At 40.7% G+C, this 23654-nt stretch overlaps 1 protein-coding gene across 2 annotated transcripts in view; it reads right to left on the reverse strand.

Moving 5' to 3' along the window:
- The window catches only part of ZNF462 (zinc finger protein 462), a 92564-nt gene that overhangs the window by 12647 nt on the left and 56263 nt on the right, over nt 1-23654 (reverse strand). The window contains exons 7-9 of one of the 2 annotated variants that reach the window (XM_017806187.1): nt 23366-23557; nt 7978-8239; nt 3583-3719 (exon numbers count right to left, since the gene is read on the reverse strand). In XM_017806187.1, the coding sequence (XP_017661676.1) occupies nt 3583-3719; nt 7978-8239; nt 23366-23557 (591 nt within the window). The remainder of the gene's footprint in view (nt 1-3582; nt 3720-7977; nt 8240-23365; nt 23558-23654) is intronic. The other variant, XM_017806188.1, reaches the window with a different exon arrangement.

Consider the following 23654-nt stretch of genomic DNA (forward strand, 5'->3'; position numbering starts at 1 on the left):
CTCACAATAAGACTTTTCCTACAGCTCAACAAAATATTCTGTCATGCTCAGCTTCTCCCTAAACAAAAAACTTGTCCCATCTCATAATTTCCTCTCTGGCCACTACAAAAAAGTTTTCCCCAAAAGTATGCCTTAGCAACAAAAAAAAAAAAAAAAAAAAAAAAAAAAAAAAAAAAAAAAAAAAAAAAAAAAAAAAAAAAAAAACAAAAACCAAAACCCCTACCTGCAGACTTGTGATTTTTTTCCTACACCAACAATAGCTTTTTTAGCTATAAAGATACCAAGTTGTGGCCATTCAGGGTGGAAACAGAGGACGGAAGAATAGGGTCTATCTAACAGACAGCAGAATTTAAAGTTGTGGTGCTGAGATCATTAAAAATTTTTTTTACAAGGTTACTGCAGCTGTATGCTTTTGACTCACAGAAATAAATGACATGGTTTCAAAAGTGAAAAGGTCAAGTGAAGTTTTCAGAAAGGAAAATACTAATTAAAATATTTTTAAAATCACTTTTCCTCTAGCACCTGGCACAGATAAAAAAAGCTAAAACATGGGATGGTATAAAACTTTGTATCTACCAGTCTGGAATAATGCAGCATTCCCTAACGTACAGTAGCAAAGACCATTATCTCACATTCACACACACACACACACACATATGCACTCCCCAAATCAAAGGCAGCACAGTAAGAAGAGAAAAGCAAAATAAACATAAACATCAACTCTAGCCTGAAGGATTTCACTTTCAGTGAATGATTTAAAACTTTCACATGATGTATTCATGCCAGTGAACTTCCTCCAAGAAATGATTTTGGAACTTGCAGGGTTTGCTTGGATCTGGAACCTTATATTTTATAAGGTGATGTTCTCATCTCCGCCTTGCCTCTAAAAAGCTCTGTTTATTTATTTACTCATTTAGAATGCACTTTTCATATCTGGGCAACTGACAAGATTATAGCAAACCATAAAACCCCATATACAAATTGAAGAGGCAGTTTCTTTACCCATGTGTAGACTTCTCCAAAGTTCAGCAGTGTTTAAACAAAGACTACTGCAGACACCTCACAAGAAGATGTCAAAGGTTGAACTTGATGACCTCTGAGGTCTTTTCCAACCTAATTGAATCTGTAATTCTTTGAAAAACTAATTGTATTGTTCAGAATAAATTAAAGGCCAACACCTCTGCTGGTCATGGAGCAAGAATTCATTGTCTCCTCTTGTGCCTCTCTCCTCTCCCCAAGCCTGCCAGGGAGAACTAGAGAGCCAAACTTCTCTTCACCAACCTGCAGCAGTCTCCGTCTGGGTCAGCCCCCTGTGACAGGACACCTGTAGTGAGTCTGTGCTCCATCTGTACCCGCAGAAGGGAGGGGTGAAGTGCTTTTACACTTATGAGGAATAGGTGATACATGAAAGAAGCTCTTGGAAGCTCTAATTCTTAATGGGAAGCAAATTTCTTGCCTGTGTTTTTGTGTTTTGTTTTTTTTTCTCACTAGGCATTCAGGCTTCTAGATGCTATTGCTTTAGCCCTGTGAAATTCAGCTTCTGTAGCCACTCATTAGGAGAAAAATATATTCTTCATTTCAAGTACATTTGAAATTTCACCAAGGATTAGGGGTGCAGCAACCTCGAAGTAATGTAAGAGTCATGCATCCGTAAACATGCCTTTTACACAAAAGGAACATTAATTATGAATGGATCAAATCCTACACTCTTGATTTTACAAACTGCACCACTCCATCTACCTCAAAACCAATTTTCTTGGACCACAGTTCAGGGCTATGCCCTTGCTTTACCAATGCAATGGCTGTAAAAAAGGAAGGCTATCTTAGACTTCCTTCACTATCCCTCAGTCTCTCTTTCAGTGTATGTCAAATCTTGTCAAAATTGTCTGCTTCAGCTGCTACACAATAAACACTGGTAGAGGGTTCTTTTTTAGCTGGGTATATGCACCAAAAATAACTTTAAGTACGAACCTTACTTCCTTTATTATTACCTGGACACGTGATATCAAAGAGAACCTCTGTCTTTCCCTCGGTGGCCTCCAAGACTCTTTGTCAGCTACATTAATACTGCACTTGCATTAATACTTCTTTTACTCTGTTTTACCTCTCCCAATACTCTAGTGCACAGCCCATTATGTCCTTTGTTTGTTTCAGCAGCAAAAACTCCTGAGGTTGGTTTGAAGCAACAGTTCCACAGAAGAACAGAACTACAGGAGGTAAAAACCTCCTGGCAACTGGTCATAAACAGCTCTGCACAGGCAGTGCAGATGCCTGAGCTCATGAAGGGCTCTTCCACTTCTGCAACTGGACACTCCCAGTGTCCAGTATTGGGAAAATACCCCAAGCCCATCCAGTTCCACCTCAGGTTTTAAAGTTCTGTCAGTGTCTACTGGAGCCTTGGCACAGCCACAAAACAGAGCATATCTCAGCAGCACTTGCACAGGGGTTAACTAAACCCTCTTCTACTCTAAAGTGGACTAATTCTGGATTATGTCCTCAAGATGAGCAAAATCTGACACAGCAACACCTTCAAAGACGAGAAGTAAAAGCTGAAGCACCTGCCAAACACTTACAACCAAACATAGCAGCTTTGTAAGGTGCTTTCTGAACCACTGACAGGTCATTTTCCCCAGATGTTGCCTCTGAACAGCTCTGCTAGCAGAGAGAAATTTGTATGAGTTCTGCCAAGCTCACTGCATTGGTACAAGAAGGACTTGAAGCTACCAACACTGAGAAGTGGTATGTTACAAGGAATTATGATAGCACTTGTCATGCCAGGATCTCCTCCAGGAAAAAGATGGCATGCAAAACTTGTGTTTGCTCACCACCAATACCCTACTGTGAAACTCTGCCCAACCTGCAAGCAGGCAGAGTGCCATCCCAACACATGGGTTTGGATTTCGGCAGCCAACAGACCATCTACAAGCATCAAGTGTGATAGCTGTGGGCAGGAATCCCAGCCTAGAGAGCCCAAACTGCTCTCTATTCTCAGCTAGCAAGCCCACAGCTAATAAAATATAAAAAATCCCTAATCTCACTTTTAACAGGCTTAAAAAATTAAAATAAATAAATAAAAAAAGGGGGAGAGGTGTAGATAGAAAAGAAGCCTTAAAGAAAACCAAAAATGAGATAATTGGTTTGATCCTAAGAATGAGGAGAAAAAAAAAGTAACCAAGGGATATTTTGGGGCCACTCTGGTTAGGTGATAAACTTTGACAGTGAGTTTAGAATAGCAAGGCCTTTATGATAACAAGGGCATAAGCAGGAAACAACTCTGGCCTAGATCAAAGCTGTAAATTAGGACAACTCTTGCTAAACAGGTGCTTGATGACTGCCAACTACGCTAGAGGAAAACCTTAAAAACAATTTCAAATCTTCCCCTGTTTCAGCAGTGGCAAACTTTGAAATTTTGCAAGGAATAAATAAGACGCATGGTTTAGAAATGAAACAAAAAGATACTCAAGGGCTAATGACTTATTCAACATACTTGTCCTCATATACAGAGAGGGGAAAATTTAATGACAAGGGCACTGTTCAGCATTCCCTTTGTCAGGTACGGACACACACACAGACGTTTGTTACCTCTGTGCAGAACTATGTGGTCAATCATGTTGCGTTTGTATTTGGTGTGATAGAGACAAAGAGGGCAGCGAAGGTCTTTGGGTCCTTCCTCGGGGACTGCCGAATGCCCAGCTTCCACGTGCATAGTAAAAGCAGATCTGTGGAACAGGAGGGAGAGATGAAAGCAGTCAGGAGAGGTGTGCAGAGAAACGATGAAGTGTCACAAGCTCTATAAGAGATGTGTCATGTAAAACGGTGCAGATGCCACTCAGCCCTGTCTTCACGGTGTTGCGTAGCACTGCAGTGAGGCTGCTCACATGAGTAACACATGAGCAGAGGTATTTGCAGGCCTGCATCCTAAAGTGACAATCACTCATTCTGACAAGATACTCTTTTGCTCTATGGTCACATTGCTATAGTTAAGATAGCAACAGAATTCCCATCCTTCGTGCTTATCATTCGTCTTCAGGCTGAAATACTCAGTGTACTTTCTCTAGCAAAGGTTAAATTTTTAGCAAGTTGAACAAAATCTATCAACTGTTCTGGACTTGCAAAGGTGAGGACAAACTTATTTCTGCAGGCAGATAACACTCTTAACCATCTCTGTCTTTGCAAGACAAGCCCCAAACCAGATAAACTGTTCAGACTGAGGGTACAAAAGTGATTTGCGTTCACAGTGAGTTTGGCACTGAGTGGTTAACTTCTAAAGATCAGACATAATGATCTGAAAACCCAAGACTAAGAATACTGTATTTATTAGTGTGGAAGAATGTATGAATACTCCACAGTACTTCCGAACAAAAAACATCATGCTGGCATTACACTGGCTGCATACTTAGGAGTTGCAAGAGATATGCATACAGAAGAAATTAACTGTACATTTATCTAACCATAAGCTCAACTACTGAAGTCAGAGGTCTCTATAAACTTAGGGTACTTGGTAATTTTTTTCCCAAAGCTTGCAAAAGCTAAAGGGCTTGACACATTGAACTAGAGTTAAAAAGTCCCTTAGATTTTCTTCAAGACTGTTAGCTTGAACACGAAGCAACTTATAAGTGGCTTTGGACCCAATCCAGCAATCCCTGAATTCTACAGGTATATTTCTATAATCTTCAGTGAGTGCTTTTATGCATTTAAGTTTCTATGGTGGCTTTAAAAGGGGACTGGTATGGGGTGGTTTTTTTGCCTCCCCCCCCTTTTTTGAAGACAGAAAATATGTTGTGTTTCTAACAGAAGCACAACTTAATTCCTGAATGTTTGAGACACCACATGGAAGAACATTACTCCCTTACTAAAAACATGTTCAAATCCTACTTGATTTAAGATTATCTCATAACATCGAGGTAAAAGAAAATGCCACTCACAAGACACAAACAGACTGGACCTGGAAATTTCTGGTAATATTTAAGACAGAGAACAATCAGGAAACAAAGCACAAGCAATAAATTTTAAAACACAGAGGCAGCAAGGGGCTGAAGCAACAGAGGCCAGAGACATGTAACTAGAAGTTGCTCTTATGTGGATTCTCTTAGGTTTGTGCTCAACATTTTCTTCAACAGAATTCCTTCCCTTTATCTAGTCCTACTACCACTGGTCTCCTAAAAACAACTTTGAGGCCTTAATTGTCATCTCAGGGTCTTATACTCGAGAGTCCAGCACATCACGGGAAAACAATGAACCACACAGGTGCACAGGCTTTTTTTTTTTCCATTAAAGAACAGCTGAAAACACACACACAAACCAACACACAAGGCACCGAGTCCTTAAATTTAAATAACTGGATTTTCTGAAATGTCTCTACATGCTATCAGATATGCGAGGGGACAGCACCTTTCTAGCATTTAAGCTAGAAAGATTGTGGGGAAAATGAAATTACATTAAAAAGGTTTCTTCAGAAAGGTGATATAAATTTCCCTGTCTCCCTAGGACACATGTTTGCCATACGTTTCATGCAGGAAATGACCTTATTTCTGCAGAGAAAATTTTCACACTTAAGGATAAAGGAATCATGAAATGATAGTTTTCAATTCTTAGAGAAGTAAGGAAGGGGTTCAGCAAAACTGTCACCTTGGACTTCCAGAGGGCAGAGTATGACCTGCTTAAGAGACTGATTGAGAAAATCCCTTGGGAGGCCATCCTGAAGGGCAAATGAATCCAGAAACATTGGACTTGTTCAAAAAGGAAATTCCAAAGGCTCAAGAGCAGGCTGTCCCCATATGCTTAAAGATCAGCCATTGGGGAAGACAGGCCTGGCTGAACAGAGAGCTGTGAATGGAACCTGCAGCAAAAAAGGAGTTTGAGACTTTTGGAGGAAGGGTCAGGCCACTCAGGAACACAACAGGGATGTTGTGAGGTTATACAGGGAGAAAAGTAGAAGGGCCAAAGCCCAACTAGAACTTAATCTGGCTACTGGTTTAAAAGAGTAAAAATGGTTTTTTAAATACATAAGCAACAAAAGGAGGGCCAAGGAGAATCTCCATCCTTCATTGGATGCAGCAAGAAACAAAGGCAAATGACAGGGGGAAGACTGAGGGACTTAATGCCTTCTTTGCATCAGTCTTTAAAAGTAAAACCAGCTGCTCTCAGGGTACCCCACCACCTGAGCTGGAAGACAGGAATGGGAACAGAATGATGACCCATAATCCCTGAAGGAATGGTCAGTGACCTGCTACGTAACTTAAGAGACACATAGGTCCATGGGGCTGGATGGGATTCATCCAAGGGCACTGAAGGAGTGGGTGGAAGAGCTTCCTGAGCCACTTTCTGTCACTGACCAGAAGTCCTGGCAAACTGGGGAGGTCCAAGGGCTGGAAGCTGGCAAATGTGACACACATCTACAGGAAGGGTTGGAAGGAGGATCTGGGGAACTACAACCCTGACTTCAGTGCTGGGGAATGTCATGGGGCAGATCATCCTGCATGCAACATGTACAGGACACCATGGGGTCAGGCCCAGCCAGCCTGGGTTTAGGACAGTCAAGTCCTGCCTGACCAGCCTGGTCTTCTATGACAAGGTGACCGATCAGTGGATGAGAGAAAGGCTGTGGATGTGTCTACCTGGTCTTTACTAAACCTTTTTACACATTTTCCCACAGCATTCTCCTGGAGAAACTGGATGCTCATGGCTTGGATGAGTGCCCTGTTCACTGGGTACAAAACTATCTGGATGGCCCAGCAAGTGGTGGGGAATGGAGTGACATCCAGTTGGGGCCCCTCACAAGGAGTGTGCACCTGGGCTTTGTACAGGGGACAGTTCTGTTCCATATATTTATCAACAGTTGGGATGTGGAGATCGAGGGCATCCTCAAGTCTGTTTGCTGACCAAGCTGGGCAGGAGTGTCGATCTGCTGGAGGGCAGGAAGGCTCTGCAGAGGGGTCTGGACGGCATTGATTGATGAGCTGGGGCCAGTTTTGTGAGGTACAACAAGGGGAAGTGTTGGGTCCTGTGCTTGGGTCACAACCCCCTGAAGTGCTCCAGGATGGGGGAAAAGTGGTTGGAAAGTTGTATGGCAGGAAAGGACCTAGGGGTGCTGGTGACAGGAGCTGAACATGAGCCCAAGTGTGCCCAGGTGGCCAAGAAGGCAAACGGCACCTGGCCTGTACCAGCCATGGTGTGGCAGCAGGACGAGGGCAGTGTCTGTCCCTGTGCTGGGCATGGGTGAGGCCCCACCTCAAGTTTTGGGCCCCTCAGACAAGAAAGACATTGAGGTGCTGAAGTGTGTCCAGAGAAGGGAACAGAGCTGGGAAAGGGTCTAGAGCACAAGTCTGATGAGGAGAACCTGAGGAAACTGGGGTTGTTTACCCTGGAGGAGACTGAGGGAGGGACCTTCCCACTCTCTACAATTCACTGGAAGGAGGTTGTAGCCAGGTGGGGGTCAGTGTCTTTTCTCAGGAAACAAGTGACAGACAAGAGGAAACAGCCTCACATTACAGCAGGGGAGATTTAGATTGGATATAAGGAAAAACTTCTTCCCAGAAAGGGTTGTTAGGTATTGGAAGAGGCTGCCCAGGGAAGTGACTGAGTCACAATCCCTGGAAGTATTTAGAAAAAGTGTAGATGTGGCACTTAGGAACATTATTTAATGGAGGACTTGGCAGTGCTTGGTTAATGTTGACTTGATGATCTAAAAGGTCTTTTCCAACCTAAACAATTCTATGATTCCATGATTTCAAAACCTACTGCAAGGACTTACTGTGCTGTTGTCTGTAGCAGATGGTATCGGCTGTTGTAGGAGAGAGGAAAATGGATTACATGGATGCTGCTGTGATCTGGCATGCCATTTCCTATGTTTCTCTCCCTGGTCAACAGTGGCCATGTTTCTGTTAGCTACAGCCAGCTCTCAAAGATCTCAGAAGTCTTTTCAAGTGCTAAAAAACCCCTTATGAGTTCAATTTATCTGTTTTGCACAGTACTTACTTAAAGCCTGTATAAAAGGAACAATCTTTGCACTTGAAGAGTTTTTTCCCTCCATGTTTGTCACGGTAGTGGCGTCGAATGCTCTGTATGTAACCCGAGGAGAATTCACAAAATTCACAGTTAAGGATGGCTTCTGCTTTTTCCACTCCTGCAGCACTCCCAGAAAGTGGGATTGGGCTGATATTGTTGTTCCTGGCCAAAGCTGCAGACTGGTAGTGGTTCAACTGCTGCTGAACATCAGGAGGCTCAGAGTATGAAGAGTCTGTAGAGAAACAGAGTGAAGTTGTTATTCCAGGTGGATCAACAAATCTGAAAAGGTTTGATGCCTGCTCCGGAACATCTTGGCTTTTAGAGGGGGTTGATCAAGATGTAAGTTATGAAACTAATCCTGCTTTCTGAAGGGAGTAAGACGTATAGGACTTCTTAATCTAATCTAATGTGCATTCTACAATTTAAAAGGTGATCAGTACAAATTACGATTTTTACATCTGATTTGGGGAGGAGAGGAGTGATAGATTCAAATTAAAAGTAGTCGAAAAAGAAGTCTGACTTTAAGACACTTAATTGTGAGGGTAAAGCTCATGAATCATACTGACAAATGTTTTATGTGTTTGGTGCATAAATCAAACCAGACTCTCTCGAGGTGAAGGTCAGGCACAGAATATACATAAATAGGCTATCTATAAAGGGAAAGGAAAAAAAAAAAGAAGATAAATAAATGGATACTCTTCCCTACTCATTCATGGAATTATTTAAGAAACTCATATCAAAAGTTAACTTTAGAATATGACACAATTTTACTTTGTCCCGTTTGAAGAAGTCTTCACAAAAGGTAAATTCAAATGCTCCTAGTTGATGATGTCTGAAATTAAGTCATCATTGGGAAAAAAAAATATGTTTAATCATAAATTCCAGTAAAACAAACCTTTAAACCATTATGTTTTGCTACAGAGATCTCTCTTTACATGTATAGACACATCCCTTCTACCAGCCAGGAGAACTCTGTCGCATCATTTTCACGGCATGTGGAAGAATACAGTCCAGAGATGTCTCAGTACTGAAACTGAAAGCTGTAATATGTTAGTTGGACCCAAAAAAAAACAAGGAGAAAGAGGCAGGGTTGTGTTGAACCCTTCGCAACACACTCCTTGAATGTGGAGGTTAGGAATTCATCTGCTTTGTTCTATATAACACACAGCTGACCATGAATGGCACAAATCAAAGCAGATGAATAAAGCACAGATGAATTTCAGTGCAATTTTCCTGAATAGAAGACAAAAGGCTCTTTTCCTAAGCTTTCTAGAAAGGCAGAAAAAAGCAAGGTGGGGGGGAAGTCAGGATACAAACCGTACTAGCCACCTGCTGCTTTGGTGTGTACTTCATTTTCCAAAGCTTAATTTCCCAAGGCTAGATATATAGGAATTCTTTAAGAGATGCACTTGTGGGAACTTAACACCATCCATTCTAACCAATTAGTACGGAGAAACAAAAGGCAAACAGGCCTATACAGCACTCAGTGTGGGGACTTCTCCACCTGTCTTCAACAGAGTAAAATGCTTGCCTCCTTTTCTCACTACCACAGAATATACATGCCTAAGAAATGAATAACAAATAACAACAATAAAAAAAACCAACCCAAACACACAGACAAAACAGACACAGGAGATAAATGTCTCTGGGCTCCCCTGGCTTTATCACCAGGTGTACAGCAAAGACAAAAGGCAGACATGAAAGATTCTGGTAAAATGAATGAAACATTTTTTGTTTTTCTTAACCAAGCCCCATGAACTGAGGCTGGATTACAATGCAGCATTTATCATCTCTTGCTTCCACTCCTTCTACAGCAGGTTTGTTCACCAAGAGGGCTCACAGTGAGCTCCACTTGTTTAAATGTCAAGGCTTTCTTTTCCTTGTGCTTGTAACAGGCTCCCCATTTCCTTTACTCTGGCACAGGATGGGCCTGAGGAGCCACTTCCTCTGCAGAAGTCTCTTTTCTCTCAGAGGTAGCACCTGTGTATTCACCCTCATTTGGAATGGGATGTTGAGGACCAAAACAGTGTATGGTTCAGAGTGGATTTGCTGCAGCCTGGTGCCTGGGTTTTATCAGTGATTCTAAAAGCCCAAAACATAGACAGATTTCCTGACAGGGGTATGTATAGCAGCTCAAAAAAAGTTCTTAGCATTGGAGACAGCTCTTTTTTGTATGTATACCAGTCAAATCACTCATAGGGTACTGACTGAAGTCTACTTTGTGGCTCACTGTTCCCCTTCTCAGGAAGAAGGGATCAAAAATTTCCACAACATCATCAAGGTTCCCAGCCAAAGCCTCAGGAACATCCATGGCTAAGAAAGTTACAGGTCTAAAAATGATTATTTGCAGCAGAAGGAAGTTCTGCTGTTGTCTGAAAGATCTACTGTACTTCAGATGCTTTTATTTCCCCTATCATCTGGTGTCTATTCATCCAGCTTTCCAAATTTCATTTGGGTATTTACAGAGCTCTGTGGAATCTGCCATGGGAAAACTGCAGAAGTAGACAGCTATATGTCAATTCTCACAGAAAAGAAAGCACATGAAGTAGCTTTCCTTGTCATCAGGAATAGCCAAAAGTAAATTCTACCTTTTATGCTGGCTACCTTACAATTTTTAGTATATTGCTCCATTACAATTGAAATAGCTATGATATTTAGAGAAAAAACAACCATCTGAAGAGCTTATCCAGTGTGTCTTACCCTTAAACAATGGTAGCATGCATATCCCTAAGGTATTCTTCACTTTCTCCCCTGCCAAATGCTTTCATTATTTTGCAATCTTTCTGCAGTGCAAGATTTAGCACTTCCTGAAGGAAAACACTCAGGATTAACATGTATATAGGGTTTCTGTTACTGTCTGAGAATCAGCTTGCCACATCCAGATGCCACATCAGCTTGCCACATCCCGGCATCCAGATGCAACCCAGCTCCATGAGGGACACTTTGGGCACAACCCAAATCCGATTAATGGCATGGGAAGTTTTCCACTGGGTTCAGTGAACCCCACCTTTATCATGCCCACTCCAAAAACAGTGAAGGCAGGGGAATGACAGAAACTGATTCGAGTTTGCTACCAAACAATGCGTTTTAGCACACAACACAGAACGAATCTGCCAGAAAATAAGAAAGAGATGACGGGGTCAAGGTTTTGGATATTTTTATTTAATTTTCAAAGATTTATTTTATCTTTCAAGAGAAGGACTAGGGACACAAATCCACAGCCAAGAAGCATGTCCTTCAGTGCTGGATTAACCTAAAATGTTGACCAAGCCTTAGCACATCGACAAGCCTTGAGCTGCTGTGCACATTTTGGTGGAGTCACTCCAATAACAGGATGCCTGGATCTAAGAGTGGAGAATGAAGCAGGAAGAGAGCAGAGCCTTTCCCTCAGAACTGACCAACAACTGAGTCATGGCTATACACAATGCAAGTTCCACCTCAGCCTTTTTCCTGCACCCCAAGCACCAAAGGTTGGGAGCACTCTGAGAAAGTATTAGCAGCCTTGGCCTGGAGCAGGGTCCAGCTATCCACACCTGAAATAAGGCTCTAGAAGCCAACATCAAAGTCAAAAAGCAGAAGACATTAAAATAACCAATGTGAAGATTTCAGAGAATTTGTATCAAGTGCACATAAAAACAAAGGCAAAGAGAAAACACAAAGGGAAAGAAAATGAAATAAAATTAAACACCAGAAAGTACCAATTACATGTTAAGGGAAAAAAGGTTTGGTTTTTTTTTTCATTAAACAGCTTTGAGGCAGCACAAGATAATAAAGCACACTTATATATGCAATGAAAGAAAATTGAACACTTAGTCCTGACTCATTTGAAACAATCACACAAATAAATAAAGGCCCACACCCAAAACACTGAGATCCATTTATAAAGGTAGTTTTATCCAAAATGAATGGAAGGACTTCACCATGCAACTCCAAAAGCAAGATAACAGCATAGGATGATCTTAGGTAAAAGAAAGACACCTATAATCACGTCAAAAGGCAAAAATTAACAGTGATTGATGTAGTTAAAAATGGAAGGACAGTGGTAATGCTGCAATATGTCACATAAAGGATCTACCTACAAACTACCTGCATAGGAACAATAACGAGACCAGCAAGTAGCGTAATACCTGCCAGCACCTATGGATGTAAAAGATACTATCTATCCTTAGTATACAAAAGCATTCTCATAACCAAAATGCAGAAGAGACTAGTTGAAAGGAAACCAGTAGAACTTACTGCCCACATGGTGAATTATCAACATAGATGTATCTAAATTTTGGTAACAAAATACAAGTAAGTCTCATTGTGTCTCTGCATGGGCATTTCCAGAGTGCCTAAAACACTAAAATGCCTGGTCAGTGATGCTGTCGCTCTGAAAAATTTATTCAGAGTACAGTCACAAAGACTGGCACAATGAGCCTGTCAACAAATCTGGAAGTTACTACCTCATCCAAAAGAGCAATGGAATATAATAATGAAAATGCAACTTGATACACACCTGCATACCCTGGGATCATACACTGGGGAAAAATATACAATCAAAACCCACCACACAGCAGCAAAATAAAAATCCAAGTTTCACTGGATCCTATGCAGCATAGAACATGTTTCAGATACCTAAAAAAAATCCCAGCTTTGGGATCCTTTCAGAAGAAAAATTCAAATTCAGATTCTGAACTGATTACATAAATTTACACAGAAATTAATGATGTTTCAGTTGTTTGTAGGTGTTTGCAGAGCTATCAATGAACACATATGCAACAGCAAAACACTTCAGTCACCAAAACCAAACAACAACAGACCGGAAATACACTTTGATGCATCTAAGTAAGAGACACTGAGCAACAGCTCAGAGTTCTCAGCAACAGCTCAGAAACAAGAGGCAAAAGTACTTATTTAAAGGAAAGAAATTAAACTAATGCTTCATCCTTTTAGGGTGAATAGAACCAGATATATCTAATATAAGCATTTGCATGCCTGCACAGTGATGGGTAGGCATGGAGCGAGAAACACTGTTCAGGAAAAGCAGCTGTTTGCATACACTGGAAAGAGATGTTACTGAATTTACAGACTAGTAATAACTGAATAGCTCAACAACCAGAAGAAGTCAGCAGGAGATAAAAATGAAGACACCATATCTTCCTGGTATATCCACACAGAAAGATCAACCAGTCGAAAGAGATCAGCATTTGTATGAACAATGAAACTGAAGATGGAGATGTTTGGCTCCTGAAATAAGGGAAAAAAAAAAAAAAACCAAAGAGAATGTATAAATAACAAAAAATGCTTAATAACCCTTTGTGGGGGAAAAGGGCAATGTAGTAGTAACACAGACTTAGGACATTCTGGATCTGTGAGGAAATTTTCTAAACAGACTAAGAGGAAAATATTTGGAATGCTATTTAATTTTATCTGAATTCATTTATAGAGAGAAAATTTCTATTAAGAATGACAGAAAAATTGCAAGGATTTAAGAAAAGCAGCAGAAAAATGGTTTCCTCGGGATAGAAACCTATTTGTAAAACCAAATAAAGATGCAATGCTGTACCAAAAAGTACCAACAAACACAGAATATACAGCCAATTATTACTTTAAAATGCACAAGATAACTGTAAGAGCGGAACATAGGAGATTTAGGAACATAATCCCTTCCAAAATTCAATGGGAACTCAAAATTACCAGCTTGCTGAGTGGTAGGATAGCATATAGTAATGAATGGCAACAGCTTGAAAAGTGGGAAGGTGGCAAAGCAGGGTGTCATACAAAGATTGTGAAGACTACACACATTTGTTCACTTTATGCCATGCAGCACTGACCTGGAAGGAAGAGTACGTGGGAGGTGAAATGTTCTGGCAATAAATTAAGATGAGGGAAGGGAATGATAAGACTCAGAGAGATGTGACAAAGCATTCATGAAGAAGCTTAGAGAACCATACAGTACAACCATACAGAACTTTTATTCACTGCATGTTTAAAAACAGAATACAAGCCTACTCTTCAACCTAAATTCTGATTTCTGCTAAAGAACCCTGACATTGCTAGGATGTTGTGAAAGAGACAGAACAGAAACAATTCTTGTGCCCATGTTTGCACTCTCCAAAAGACAGAAGAAAAGAATAATTACACAGGAAAGGAAATAAAGCCCTGGAATAGAATTGCCATTTAAAGGATTTACCTCCAGCTCCACCCACTCCACCCCACCCCACCCCAAAAAACCCAAACAAACCAACCCACAAAAGCCACTACCACCAAACCCAAACCAAACCAAAAAACCCCCTCAGAACAACAAAAACCCTCAAACCAAAACAGAAACCTTGTTGGAGGAATTTATTTCACCACTATCCATAAAGGCCACTTTTTGGATCACTTCAGACCAGCTTTCGTGAGAAAGATATAACAGATATTTCTAAGCCTCAGAAGTGGGCAATGAGAAAGACACACGGACTGTACAATCTTGTTTATTTAAAAGAGATGAGAAAACCTATATCCATGTTTCCTTATAACTTTGAATTCCTTTTAGAGTTATCTGCACACCTAGCTCTGAATGGAACCAAGGTAAGATATATGTCATGCAGCTTCTTGTGCTAACATCAAAATAATTTCAAAGGGACATAAATTTCACCTAATAAGAAGAAAATGATATATAATTTTATCATCTGAATCTCTTTCACAGAGACAGGCTCACACTGCTGACTGTAGAAGAATTTGGGAGTTTCACAGCTGAGATCAAGAGTGGCTACAATACTCTGTACAAATGATGCAAATGAAAGCAGTAGGAACTGTTTAATATTTATGAAGGAGTAATGTAATTGATGTCATACCATATTATTTCCATCAGAAGAAAAGGATTAGTCCAAGAGTTTCCCATGCCCTCCCGTTCTAGAGTATCCAACACTGCAGTGAGTTTTGGAAGGAGCATTTTAGTGGTCAGGAAACTCTTCATCATATTGCCATTTAACTCCTAGTTATCCATTGTTTTCATCTGTTTTCCCCACAACAATATTTCTTTTCTGGCTTCAACCCAATTTAACTTTCCTGCAGTTCTCTAGGTGACTTGGCCACTTACTAGTCACACTTAGGCTCCACACAACCCTCTCACTGTAAACTTTTAGCAGCTGCTCCACCTCTCACAACCTTTCCAACAGTGGGAAGCCACTACAGCTTTCTGGCCCCACCAATTGCTTTGCCCATTGCCATTTTCACTGACAACAAGAAGATGATTATGTACAGGTGCATCGAGTTTCCTCTGGCACTCATGTTATCTTACCTCTGTTTATCTACTGCCTTTTGTTTGAAGAATGTTTCCGTCCGATAATCTGCTGTCACTGGCTTACACTGGCTGAACAGTTCAAATCATTGGTCATGTTTCAGCCCTTCATTCTTGTAATTTGTTATTCAATGAATGAAATTCCATTGTCTAAATGCACTTAAAACTGAGACTTCTACTTGGTCAAAGACTTCTGCTACATGTCAAACATTAGGAACTCCACAAATTTACCTATTTCCATAAAAGGGATAAAAGGTTGCCTAGCTATTTCTTATTCTGTTGAACCAAACTCAAACTCAAACCTCATAAACGGAACGGCATTTACAGAAGAGAAGAACACAAACAAATCTGGAAATAGCTTTAGCAAGACTGATTTAACCAATCTGCTAAACGGACTTACCGGTAATAGGTTCCTTTCTGAATTTACAGATGTACAAAGTTCTATTTCAACCGATCCCTCGCTCAGACAATAATCTACCAATCAATCTTTTTTTTTTTTTTTTTGCACCAGTAACCAAATGATTCTCATGCTATTACGCTCCATGATTTCCATTGATTTCTTTTAAAAAGGCAATCCATCAGATGTTTTTCAGGAGCGCTCCACATTTCCTTCTGTGTTGCACTTACCCTTTACGTATTTGTATTAATATAAATACAGTGCCACTAACACACGTGTTGCTGTCACCTAAATGCTCACTTGCCTCCAAGGCTTGAAATGAAGAGGGAAAGAAATCAGCTTTATCAAGTGTTACATATTTACATTTTGCTTTAAAACTGGTCCTAAAACTACAGTGACAATATATAGGTATTGAGGATTTATTCTAGTCATAAAGTTCAGGAACTTGTAAATCTGTTCTGGAGACCTCCAGCACACACCTTGACATTATTTTTACTGCCAACAGAAAGCCTCCATCTCCATCACCAGCTCTGAGCTCACACTGTTTTGGGCAGTATTTTCAAGTACATGTAGGAACAATATTCCTTAAAGAAGAAATAAAACCAGCTACCTAAATGTCAAACATTGAGCTGTCAACTGTGATGATGATGTATGTCCACTCCAACAGAGCTAAAATGAGCAAAGGAGTTTTACCTCTCCACCAAGCACCAAATCCCTCCAGCATGTTTTAGATCAATGGGAAGTAAGTGGAGTCTCAAGGGACAGAAGGAATATCAGTTGGCTTACACAAGAAGGCTACTAATATGCAGGAATGATAGTCTACAGAAATGCTCTCTTGGTCAAGTCATATTCTATAACCCTTCTCACCAACAGCATCCTTTTTACTCTGTATAGAGTGATCACAAATTCCACGGACAGCAGTAGCATGTGACACATAAGGAGACCAGCATCTACCACTTTGTCCCCTAGCCTGAACACAAAGCCAAAAGACAGCAAAAACCTCAGGAACAAAAACACAACAGGAGTCAGGATTTGCTTCTTTCTTTTCACTGTGGGGGTAATCAGGTAATTTCTTTCTGCTCAGAAGGAATCCAGAAGATATTTCTTCCTTTATTTATTGCTTGATCCACCCAAACAGTCTGTCTCCTCCCTACCCTAGGCAAGCCTTTCAGTACCACAGCAATCCCATCACAGCAGGCTGGCTGAATCCATAAAAAGACTGACAGCAACCTTCTCCCAGCTGCATGAGTTCCTGTCTGCATCCTGTTGAATCTCAGTTTTGCCTTTACCCATTCAGTTCAAGCACAAAAAACAGTACCAGAAAAAAAAAGCACAATGAAGAGCAAGCTGACACCCCCCTGAGCACAGCTAATGATATCTCCCTCTGTTCCACTACCCACAAAACTGTAGGAAAAGGCCAAAAGCCAAACAACTCCACAGCGGAAGAGAGCTGCAGAGAACAAGGTCATCCCCAGTGCCTTAGGACCTTGAAACAGTGAGGAGTTTGTTCAGTAGAACTGGAGGTGAACAAGTCCTGCGCTTGTTCCACCAGCCTCTGCCAATCTGATGCAGGAGAAAAGTTCCATCTGATCCAACATCTGATATTTAGTTAACACTGACCACAACGAGTAAGACACACCAACAAGTACCAGAGAGTTTTACAAGCACTGGAAGGCAGTGTGGCCACTGCAGTAAGAAAAGATAAGCGAAGTCTGAGGGGAGAGCAGGAACTTGCTCTGGGTTAGGGAAAGAAGGAACACAGCTGGGGATAAAAAAAGCCGCCTGCAAAACACTGATACTTCAGAGTAAGCCTGAGGCATCACTCCTCCTGTGGGGCACAAAAGCAGTGAAACAGGTAGAACAAATAGTCAGCTTTTTGCAGCCTAACTGTGGCTGCAAAAGTAGAGGCATCTTCTGTTCTGCAGTATGCAGATCACCATCTTGCATCCTTAACAGGGATGTGATCCTTCTGACTCACCTTGCAATTAAAGCAATTAGCTATTGAAGCTCTGTCTGAATTTGCCCTGTAGTCCCTACTGGCTCTCTGCCCTTCCAGCCAAACTTCAATGAAATAAAAGGGTTTGAAATTTCAAAAGAGTTTTTGAACAAACCCCTCCCCCAAAAAACACCCAAACCATGAACTAAACACATTCTGCTCCAACGCAAAGTTTCCTGGCTGTGAGGATTGACCATTGTGATTTTCCCCAAACAGCAGCAACCATAAAACAGCAAGACACACTAGTAACAATCAGTGGGAGAGAAACAGCACCAAAGTGGAAGAGGACCATCTTACAAACTTTCTGCTCTGATTGCAAGGTTAGAAAAATATCCCTTATCAAGAGTAACAGTGCACATGAATAAAAACAAGCAAGTCAGCCACAAGTCCTGACAGGGATTAAAAAAACAACAACAAAACCCACAAATCAGGGTAGTATGTCTTGACCATATGGAAAGCTTGTCTCTCTTCTAAAAGGTGGAAGGAAAAGGGAGATATGTGACTCTAGAATTGAGCATATTGAGTGGATTTCTGTAACAATCATGACTCATTGGCACCAGCTTAGTGGATTTTGTTAAAAGGTGCCTTGCTGCCCACAGTTCTCTCACTCTAGTAGTACATTAAATTGCTTTAGCAAACCTACCAAAGGCCCTCCGCACCCTCCAGAAGTTCATCTGTCAAGCACCACAGAAGAAAAACCATTCTGATTATGCACTATCTACTTCAAAAAATTGTACAGTAATGGGAAGGGATTTACAGTGCATAAACAACAGTGCCAGAAATAAGACTTCACCAAGCAGCTTTGTACCCAGCCTAGCTCTGGCAGAGCAAGCAGATGTATTTGTATTTGTCTCTAGATAAGTCAAAGTTATTTTCCACTGGCAAAGGCTAAAGTTCAGGGAAAAAAATGGAACTGGGTGTTTCACATAGTAGTTTTCAATGCATTTGCTGCTGCAAGAAATTAAATTTAATTAAGATGTTGACATACCATGTACTGGGAAACTCAAAAAATCTTCTAGTTCTGACCCTGCATGTGTGTTGTGATGTGTGCTGGTATTAGTGATAGATCCTGTTTGGTTTGCACAACAGTGAAAAGCATAATTACTGAGCTTCAAGGGCACACAGAAAGTGCGCTGCTTTCTATATGTTAAGAACTGGTCACCAGTAAAGAGGAATGGTCTTGTACAACAGCAGCATGTCTTCTGACTGAGAAGACATTAGAAACCACATCCAGGTCTGCTTAGCCTTGCACTTTGACAATTCAATATTCTTAATCAGTAAAATTAAAAAACCCCAAACAAACTATTATTTTGAATTATTGCACCCAGTCATGATACAATTAAATTTATGAGGCTCCAAATCTACCAGTCATATGAATAAACAACGCAGTTAGGCCAAAGGGGTTATTTTCACAAAATAAAGGGCTACTCAAAGAAGCCAGGGCAATTTAAAGCAAGTATTTTACATGCTCCGAAGAATCTTTTGCTGTGGGTGAAGTCATAGCATGAAACTGTTTATCAATTTGTTGAGTCATTCTGCTTTGTAAGCTTTATGACAACAGGTTGCACTTCTGGGATTCTCCAGCTAATAGGAGGAAGGCAGCACACCCCATCCACAGACCTCAAATACAAGCACACATGGGTAACACCAGTGCTAACACAAGCAGTGTCTGTGATTTCTTCTCAGCTCATGATCACTTTGGACTGAACACATTTTCTTATTCGTGTTTTCTCATGTGCAGTCACACAATTCTTGTGTCTGCCTTGCTTGCAACTCTTCCTTACTGAAAGAGATGGGAGCCTTCTAATCTTAATGCATTGACAGTGCAGATTGTGGGATTCCATTGCCTTGTACTCAAGTCAACAGGAGCAGAGCTGGCACTGGAAACCCTGTGACACACACTGACGCACAGAATGACAGCACCATCCACGTATCCAAACCACCTATCATGGGGAGAGATTGGTATGAATGCAAGTTCTACCTCTCACAAAGACTTGAAAGAACATGGAAACAAAGTCTGTGAGGAGATTCATCCAATCCTCCTAGCAGTTTGCAGTGTTTCAATTTACAATGAATTTTTACTGCGTAAGTTCTCAAGACTGTTAAACAACATTTTACTGTAAATGGCAAATAAATAAATCCAAATAAAATCCAAGCCAATCATACGTGCAAACAGTCAATCCCCACCATTTCCTTCTTGTAAGATGAAAAATACCTATAAACTATGAGGAGAGCAAAAGAGCCTTTTACCACAATGGCAACTTCATCATTTCAATAAGAGTTGGACATCACAAACCATTCTGTGTCCCTATGTTATGCAAAACAAAAAAACTGCACTCATGATCAACATTTGTTGGGGTGTTTCCAAGAAAAACAACCCCACACCAAATTATCATCACCTCCAGTCCTCCCCCACTCAAAAAAAACCTGAGTGCTTTACCTCTGGTTAGAATAAAATATAATGAAAACATGTTCCTTATTTATCGAAATATTACCCAATAGGCAAAGAGGGGTAGGATAAAAAAGCAGGATCTTCAAATGAAGTTTCTGCAAGAAATCCTTCTCTGTTAACTCACCAGGACTGCCACAATCACCTTCTTACACTACTGCCCTGAGAGAAGCATTAAATGCACCGAATGTTTGTTATATGGATTGAAGAGCTTGTTATGCTTTCTAATAACACCTTCATTAGAATTATAGTTGCCAAAAGATTCAGCACCTACTCCACTTTAGCTTCACTTCCATGAAAGGTATATCGAGCATCCCAAAACAGTGCTGGGATACACAGTTGAATAATTCAGATATGTTTGCTCTTACCAAGACAGAACTGAAATAGATGAGCCACAGAAACTTAAATCTGTTCACATCTTTTAATGAACATATCAGTGTAAAGGAACAAATGAAATGTTCTAAGTAAGGCCCCTCAGGGAACAATTTTTGCAAGGGGGGAAAAAAGTATCGGCAGTAGTTCCACTGGGCTGCTGTCCCAGAGCAGTTCTATTCAGATATGCACTCTGCTGTTACAATTCAGTACCCTTTTCCCTTTCCTTCATTTTTTACAGTGCTCAACAATTGACAAGATGAGTTCTGCTAGCTCCTCAGATCTCCCCAAGCCATCCTGCTCTATCTCCTATTCCAACCACAATATTCATTCAGAGGCAGGAACGGATTCTTTCTGCAGCTATTCCAATGATACCAGCCTGCTGCTCACCTACCAAGCTACAAAACAAGCTCCTAACAATGTAACACAACCTTTTGTCTGTCTTTCATCCCAGCCCTAATTCAATTCTGCATCCCTGGTGAATTAACTTGATCACAGTTCACAATGCAGGTTATTTATACACACTAACAGACAAAATCCAACTACACTACACCACATGAGCCCTTTTTAATACTGGCTCCAGCTGGACATAACCATGCCCATCACACAGACCTGCATTTCCTGTTGTTAGGACCAGTATTTTATCTAGTCTTGCACACCATGTGCAACTCAACTGGCCTAGGCCACAGAGACATTGAATTATTCTCTTCTAAAAACTAAAAATATGTGATGTCATAAGAGTGCTATCACTAACTTGATCTGCAGCCAACTTTCTAATGTAAAAAAACTATTTAAAGCAAGTGATTCCTTCCTCAAGCAATGCTGAAAATGCTAACACGATTATTATAACACCTGTAGTTGCCTGACCAGCTCCCCAGTGGGTGGCTTCTATTATTGTCAAAGTGACTTAACCATTAACCCCGTTTAAAGATCGTCAGGCTAATTGGGACAAATTCTGCCTTGGCTTCAGGCTGTATCACAGATCTAGGTAACAGAGTCAACTTAAAGAAGTGCTTTCATTAACAGAGTCATCGTTTTATGTATTTCCAGGAAGAGTTCCTAAAGGCTGTAGAATTATCTTCTACAGGACTTGCAGCTGAATTTTAACTCCACTAATCATGAGTTTGAGCTCCCTGGATAAGAAAAAAAAAGAGTAACTGAACCATCCTTACCAAAACTAAGTATTGCCCTTCTGTATCTCTCAACACACCATTGCTAACAAATTACTGTTGACAGGAAAGACTAGGACAGCCACTGAAAATTATTTTCTACTTCTTAAGTCAGTAATCAAACATTTTCTTTTAAAAAGCAATCAAAAAGAAACATATCTCAAGATGTACCTGGCTTATTGGATTAGTTTAAGCTAGCATTAGTAAAACCTCAGCAAGTCTTCAATGCACTGTTCCAGACAACCCACTGACAAAAGATTGTCTGAGAGCAGCTGGTCAAAATCTTCTGTTAAGATTCTGATTCTGACCCCAAAAGTGACTTGCTAAACCACAAGAATACTCTTCATGCCTTTTTTTTTTCTTCAATAAGGTATTTTTATGCTGATTACTTATTTATTTCAATTCCTTTCAGCCATTTTCTGAACTTCTGTCTCTTTCACTCTTTCTCATTTCACTTTTTTTTTTTTTTCTGGTGAGAAAGAAAATGTGGAAAGGTGGGAGACTAAAAATGATTACTGATAATATTTACCTTCCATCCTTAGTTTACCAGCAACCCAAGCAGCCCAACAAAATTGCTGCTGAGTACTTAGAACCACTCAAACTTACAGAAAAAAAGGTATTTTCGTCTCTTCTAATACACCCTCCATCAACTCCAGTTCCTTGAACATCTGCAGATCTGACCCTTTTATTCATAGTCATCTACATTCTCCTCCCATGTCAATGGAACTCATCCAGGAATTTTTTTTTTCAAAGAGGAGCTCTTTTCTTATATGGAGGTGACACCCAAAGATGGCTCATAAGCTACTTCTTAAAAAGCCTTAAAGCTTGGTGTGATACCATACAACACCTCTTGCATGAGTCTGCATTTTCTCTGTTTAAATAGTATCCCTTCCTCTGCTATTTTTTAAGTATCTTCAACATACCCTTCCAGCACAAGGGGATTAACACCTTTCAAAGGAAACACTGAAAAGAAAACTGTTCTCAAGTTCTGCACATACATGTTAATATCTGAAGGTACTTCTGGTGTCCTCTGTAGAAAGGACAAGAAGAATAATTACTTTTACTACCATTACAGGTTCACATTTTAAGTTTAATCATGTGGTTTCTCAAAAGTGCTCTACTAACAAGATTAGGTATTAGGAAAAAATTCTTTACTGTGAGAGTGGTGAGGTCCTGGCACAGGTTGCCCCATCCCTGGAGGTGTTTTAAGGTCAGGGTGGACAGGGTTTGGATCAGCCTAGTCTAGTGGAAGGCATTCCTGCCTATTGCAGGGGGTTGGAACTAGATGATCTCCAAGGTCCCCTTCCAACCCAAATCATTCTATGATTCCATGAAGATAAGGGAGTGTTATTCAGGAGCATCAACGGAATTATATGGTCCCTCTCTCACTGGCTGTCAATAAAAGCCACGACTTTGAAAATTTTCTACAGTTCAAATCTCTGCTAAGAAGTAAAGCCAGCAGTGATATATTTCAAAGTCAACTGGTGTGGTGACAGAATAAGCTAATGAGGTATGAAATGGTGAGGATCTAAAGCAAGTCCCTTCCTACAACACCATGTTTACTTTTAGTTTTGATGCAACTTCTGTTTTTTCTTAACGACCAAATGAAGATGCTTTTAGTGCAAGCCGCCTGCTGCAATTTTGTTTGCAATAAAAATATTAAGTGGCACCTTAGACAATTAAATTCTTGTTTTGAGGCACCTCTTACCATTAGAGTCCTCCACTTCTTCAGCAGGAGTGTGGTTCTTGGAGGTGTGGTGGGCGTGTGAGGCTGCAAGGTTGACAATGCGGGGTCTTGGTAGTGTCAGTGCTTTCCCATGCACTTTCAAGGAGTGCTCTTTCAGCTGGCTGATAGTCATGGTGGAAAATGAGCAGGAGGAACATTTGTAGGCATGTTCACCTGGGTGAGCGAAATACAGGCAAGTCATCAGCTCACAAAAGAAACAAAATGGGGCCCTCACAGTTCTCTTACTGAACTTGGCAGTAAAATTCCCATG

This window comes from Lepidothrix coronata, unplaced genomic scaffold (assembly GCF_001604755.1).
Source record: "Lepidothrix coronata isolate B3197 unplaced genomic scaffold, Lepidothrix_coronata-1.0 Scaffold14, whole genome shotgun sequence".
Lineage (NCBI taxonomy): Eukaryota > Metazoa > Chordata > Aves > Passeriformes > Pipridae > Lepidothrix > Lepidothrix coronata.